Source organism: Sciurus vulgaris (assembly GCF_902686455.1).
Source record: "Sciurus vulgaris genome assembly, chromosome: 2".
Taxonomy (NCBI): Eukaryota; Metazoa; Chordata; class Mammalia; order Rodentia; family Sciuridae; genus Sciurus; species Sciurus vulgaris.
Window position 1 is genome coordinate 116,214,242 of NC_136462.1, and position 6,168 is coordinate 116,220,409.

The 6,168-nt window shown below is 37.0% G+C and overlaps 1 protein-coding gene across 8 annotated transcripts in view; it reads left to right on the forward strand.

The window, feature by feature from the left end:
* The window catches only part of KIF23 (kinesin family member 23), a gene marked incomplete at its 3' end in the record, with an annotated part of 28,464 nt that extends 22,296 nt beyond the window's left edge, over positions 1–6,168 (forward strand). For 3 of the 8 annotated variants that reach the window (XM_079129600.1, XM_079129604.1, XM_079129601.1), the window contains 5 exons: positions 2,295–2,525; positions 3,392–3,474; positions 3,666–3,747; positions 4,704–4,774; positions 5,532–6,168. In XM_079129600.1, the coding sequence (XP_078985726.1) occupies positions 2,295–2,525; positions 3,392–3,474; positions 3,666–3,747; positions 4,704–4,774; positions 5,532–5,547 (483 nt within the window). Of the gene's footprint in view, positions 1–2,294; positions 2,526–3,391; positions 3,475–3,665; positions 3,748–4,703; positions 4,779–5,531 lie in introns of those variants that run through there. The other 5 variants (XM_079129605.1, XM_079129606.1, XM_079129602.1 and 2 more) reach the window with 4 other exon arrangements.

The following is a 6,168-nucleotide window of genomic DNA, read 5'->3' on the forward strand; positions in this document are numbered from 1 at the left end:
GTATTGCATGTGGCAATTATATCTTAAATCTCTTTTAATGAAAAATAGTTCCCCTTTTGATTTTTATGACATTGACTATTTTGAAGAGTCTAGTCTAGTTGTTTTGAAACTACTCAGTTTTCCTGCACAATAACTTGCTTTTAATCTCTAGGCCTTTGTCACAAGTTACAAGGACTTTGTTTCATTCCAGGGTGTTTAAATCAATTTCATATTTTTCTTTTTAAAGATTAAAGTTTCCTTTGAACCTGAATAAATGGACCAAATTAATCTTGTGAATTACATTTAGTAAAATCTTAACATAACTTTTAGAATTTTTCTTCTAAGCAAATTTATCTTGTAGTAAGTATTCGCTTCAGATTTTCATTGATAGTTTAGGGTATAGCTGGGTGCAGTGGTGCATTCCTATCATCCCAATGACTTGGAAGGCTGAGGCAGGAGAATTGCAAGTTTGAGGCTAGCCTCAGCAATTTAGCAATACCCTATCTCCAAAAAGAAAACAAAACAAAAAATGAGGATGTAGCTCAGTGGTAAAGCACCTCTGTGTTCAATTCCCCAGTCCACTCCACCAAAAAATAATAATTTAGGGCATAGATAAATATTTAGGTTAACTGCATTCCTGATTTCTAATGGATGGTGACATAGCTCAAGGTATTGATCAAGACTAGATAATTCTAGTCTCTTTAGTTCTTACTCTGCAGATTTTGCCTTGTCTTTGTGGGAGCAAATCATGGCGAATGGTCTTTCTGATCAACTCTAGTCAATCCCCTTATTTCATGAATGTTTATAGATCAAAAACCAAATCCTGTTTAAACCTGGTCCGCAGTAATGAAATACCTAATTTGACTATGAAATACTTAAGAGGATTTACTAGAGATACTTTAACTTCTCACTTGAAATCAGAATCTCTTTAGAAGTGCAGCAGAAAAGTTACTCTAAGTTGGTATTTGTGTTTAGATTTGTTGGTCAAACATTGTCAGGTGGACTGAACTTTATACTTCAGTGAGGAAAAAAATGTACAATGTCTGTGTCTTGAATGCCGATAGATTATATGGACCATCATCTTTGCAAACCTTTTCAGGATGTATTATTATTAAATATGTTCAAGAAGACTCACTTCTGCTAAATAGTAGATCCTAAGAGCCACTCTGTCTTGTTCAATATTAATCAGAGCATTTCAAGAATGAAAAGTTTCTTGCCTGAGTTAAGGCTTAGCATCTTTAGCAGCAAATTATATTGACCATGTTGTATATATAGTATAATGACTTGAGTTATTACTACTGCTTCATTTGTGTCTTGGAATTATATAGGGAAAATGATTTAGGTCACCAGATGTGCGTTTTGAAATTGGGATCTTCACACTTGACCAGCTTTAAGGGTTTGGCCTGTGGTAGACTTTTTTCATTGCTTTCAATTATATAAGCAGAGATTTCACAGAATTGCTTCACGCTAGTAACTGTCATATATGTGAAACATCTTTTTTTAGACAAAATACACTGTTTAACTTTACTAGGTTTATTGTCAATGTCAATTTGACATATGTCATTCAAATGTCAATTTGAATGGAAGCAACTAGTTTTTGTCATATGATAGAAATTGATCTGATACTATATTCTTTGTTTGATTCTTGAAACCTTTAGAAATGTTTTGGGAAAAAGTTAGTTGGTAAGTTTTAGCCATTATTGTATTTGAACTTTCAAGAAGTTGTTTTGAGATATAAAAATCATAAAGTGCTCAAAAGTAGTTTACATTGTTTAACATGTTCTGTGTGAGATTCTTATTATACCTTACGTTCTTTAGTATTTGGCTATTTATAGCTTCATCAGCTGTTATTTTTTTGTCTCTGTAAAAGGAGTGTTTTCTCTTGGTTTGATGCCTAGGACATGTTTAGGACTTTTATTGATCATATCAATGCCTGTATCAGAGTTGTTGATCTAATAGATTGTGTCTCAAAAGCAGACATAAATATTGATTTTTGATCAAGAATGTAAAATGAATTGATTTCCCTGACCAGGAAGAATTAGCAGCATTGCCAGAATTTTTCTTTTCATCCTCTGTCAAAAGGGAAGCTCCAGGTAGACTATGTAATACAAAAGCTGCTATTAAAATATTTTTGTAGGTTCCGTGTTTAAATACAAAGAGAATGTTTAAATTACTTAGATAACCTTTAGCTTTTGAAAAGATTTGACTTGATACTGTCATAAACTAACATAGCCAAACCTGCTGCACTTCTAACAATGCCCTTAAATTAATTCTGGGTTATGCTTGTTTCTCAATTCCTCTTTCAACCTGATCAGAATGCACCACCAATCCGTCTCAGGCACAGACGATCACGCTCTGCAGGGGACAGATGGGTAGATCATAAGCCCGCCTCTAACGTGCAAACTGAAACAGTCATGCAGCCACATGTCCCTCATGCCATCACAGTATCTGTTGCAAATGAAAAGGCACTAGCTAAGTGTGAGAAGTACATGCTGACTCACCAGGAACTAGCCTCCGATGGGGAGATTGAAACTAAACTAATTAAGGTAAAAATGAATTCACACAGGAGAAAAAATATTTTTAAAAAATCATCTTAAACCATTTGCTCTGCTACCCCTTGATGTCATAGTCTGTGTCAACTGGAACATAAGTAGGCATTTGATGTAACTTTTTTGTTAGCAGAAAATTAACTGCTTAGGTTGCAAATCTGCTAAACTGGAACTAAATCTGCTTAAAAAGGCTTAGATTTTTGGGTTTCTTAGAACTTCAGATCCATGATGTACTTTAATTATACTATATATTTAGCTTTAACTTACACAATAAAGTGAACCAAACGATGAACTCCTACCTTTGCTGTCAGTTCAAGATAAAAAAAACTACAGTACAATCTGTCTTATGAAAATTACTCAATATTGAGCTACTTGAAGCCCTTACCCAGAAGAGACTTGCCTGCTTGTAAAAGAATTTTTCTTTGATCATGGAGTAAGTGAATAATTAGGGAAGGAAAAGACAAGACTAGGAGAGAAAGCTTTTAATTTCAAATTCAGTTTAGAGGGTAGTTCTTAGAGTTTCAAATGAGATTGTACTTTGGTTTGAATAGAGGGTACACCAGAGAGAAAATTCAGTGCCTAAGAACATGTAAAAATTTCTGAGATTTCTTGATCCTTGGTGAAGTTTAGGTTTTAAAATATAAGTGAAACAAAAAAGAAATGTTTTCCCCACAACTGTGAATGTTACTGATCATATTGTACTTTTTAAAATGAGAGCTATATTCAAAATTCTAATGTTTTATTTAGTATAGACTCAGCAATCCAACCACCATCTGTTTTTGTGGGTGGGAGTTTCATGATACATGTGTGTTTAGTGTTTGAATATATCAATGTGTAACAGTGACCTTTTCTCTTGGCTTTAGGGTGATGTTTATAAAACAAGGGGTGGTGGACAATCTGTTCAGTTTACTGATATTGAGACCTTAAAACAAGAATCACCAAGTGGGTGAGTGATTACCAGCGACATCTCTTTAAAGGGCTCTTGTTTTCTTAGCTGCTCATTCTTGATGGACAGAATATCCTGTGAAGTTTATCATTAATTCTCAAAAGGGGTATAGATGGTTTTCCCTATTTCTAATATTTTTCTTGTTCTTAGATGCAAAAATAATTGTTGCATCATGTTTCCCCCTTTTTTAGTAGTCGAAAACGAAGATCGTCCACAGTAGCACCTGCCCAACCAGATGGTACAGAGTCTGAATGGACCGATGTAGAAACAAGGGTAGGGGTAAAAATTAAATATTTGCTTGCTAAAAATTAGGCATGTCATGTTTTAAACTCTGCAGCTGTAGCTGTATGCTCTATGAAGATGCTGAGGCCAGTGCAGCCTGGAAACCTATTCCTAACACACTTGTAGGGCATTTGCATTTCTTTAGTTCTGGTCTTACTAGAGCTCTCAGTTGAGAACCCCTGTTTTCAGTGTAGGGGGATAAGACTCAAGGATCAGGCCAAGGCAAGCATGGTGTTGCACACCTATAATCTCAGTTACTTGGGAGGCTGAAGCAAGATCACCACAAATCCAAGGCCAGTCTTGGCAACTTAGTGAGTCCTGTCTCAAAAGGGTTGCGATTGTAGTTCAGTGGTAGAGCGCCTGGGTTCAACTCCCAGTACCAGCCAAAAAATTAAAAAACTAAAAAGAAAGAAAAGGAAAGAATCAAGCCAAAGGCGCCAAGCATGGTGGTGCGTGTTTATAATCTAAACTACTCAAGAGGTTGAGGCAGGAGGATTGCAGCCTGGGCAACAGAGTAAGATTCCACCTCAAAACAAACAAAAAAATGGAGCTGAAGAGTATCACTCAGGAATAATAAGAATAACAGCAGATGGATGGGAGTCTTCTTAGAAGCAGCTTGTCAGGTGTTCCCTCCTGACTTATCCCTCAGGAGAGGGAAGGAATGTGGGAGGTGGAGGTCAGGAGGCCATACTTTCACCTTGACCACTGACTTCTAAAGAACTCCTCTTATATAAAATGAGAGAAGTTACCTGGAGGACCTTCAGAGACCTTACAGCTCCCAGTGTTTGTGACCTATGCCAGAAGTAATTTCGAGTGTGTGTCTGTGTCTAACCTAAATGTCTTTGCTGAATGAGAGCAATGTTGGCTTTCACCTTGGGAGAGCCCATCTAAACAGGTGTGTTCATAGACTGTTGAGAGGAGCTGACCTTTTGTCACTTTCCTTTCAGTGTTCCATGGCTGTGGAGATGAGAGCAGGATCTCAGCTGGGACCTGGATATCAGCACCACGCGCAGCCTAAGTAAGCACTGTGGCTGGCCCTGCTCTGTGTCCTCCTGCTAGAATTTCCACTACCAGCACTCTCCTAACTTTCCCCTTGTTTTCAAGAGCAGATGTGGATTTGAGTTTCTCCTCGGACTGTGCAGGTCTTCCTGGCAGTCTGCAGTAGGCCTCTGCACGCTGAGCGGCTAAGAGGGCTGGTGGATGCCAGTAGAGCAGCAAGGGCAGGAGGTGTTAGGAGACTGGTGACTCATTCGTATCTGCCACTGCTCACAGAGCTTGCTGAGGCTGAACTGAGCACCTGGGAGCAGGAAGGACTGAAGGCTATAGTTGGGGATAATGGCTTTGTGTGGATCATTCTTTCCTGACTGGCTTCTTGCTCTTTGTATTGGAGCGAGTTTTCACAAAATAAATAAAATAGAATGCCCAAATTCATGGTAGAGAAAAAAGTCACCTTTTCCTCTTCTATCAAATGCTTGCTTCCTCAGGAAGTCTAACCTATTCTTTTCCCCTATTTTAGTAAAAACTCCTTCTTTACAAATAAATCTCCCTACAGCATTTGTAACCCTTGGGTTCCTAAGGCAATTTGACAAATTGTTTCAACAGGATAGGAATGGGAAACCCCGTTTTCTATAACAGTTATTTGCTTTCTCAGAAGGACTTGAATTTTCTTAACGTTAAATAGCAGTTCTCAAAGTTCTCTCATGACATGATTTGTTAGTCATGAATGTGTAACTAATTGCAAAATTCAACACTAAATGCTAGTTTTTATGTTTTAGGCGCAAGAAGCCATGAACTGACAGTCCCAGTACTGAAAGAGTATTGTCATTTGTGTTGGTAATTTCTCCAAAGCCATGCCAGAAGCAGTCTTGAGTCATCTTGTAGAATTCCAGCTTTGTGGAACGTCACAGACCTCAGCTATATCATACACTGGCCTAGAACTTATTTTCTCCTTTGGTTCCAAAGACATCTACAATTCAGCAAACTTTGTATATTATATACCTTGCCATATTTAATATAAATAGAAGGACCCCCTCTGTTTTCTTATTGCTGTATGAACTTTTTTTATAATGCTATTTTTTTTTTTTTTGTACATTTCTTGTATACTTATAAACTAATTCAAGCAAGTGTTTGTCTTGGGTAATCAAGGAAGAATATATCTAGATCATACTTTTTTATTCTGACTTTCAGCTCTGGTCTGAGTATTTCTTAAGGTTTTATAAACAAACGCTGCTATTGATTAGCTGCAAGAATGCACTTTAGACATATTGGGCAATTCAAACTTGCAAAGTAAAGATGTCTGACTGGCCATCAATAAAGCCATTTTAGGAAGTTGTCTTGAATTTTGTATGTATATATTCACTTTCTGACATATATTCCAAAAGAATTAAAATAAAAGGCACTGAGAAATACAAA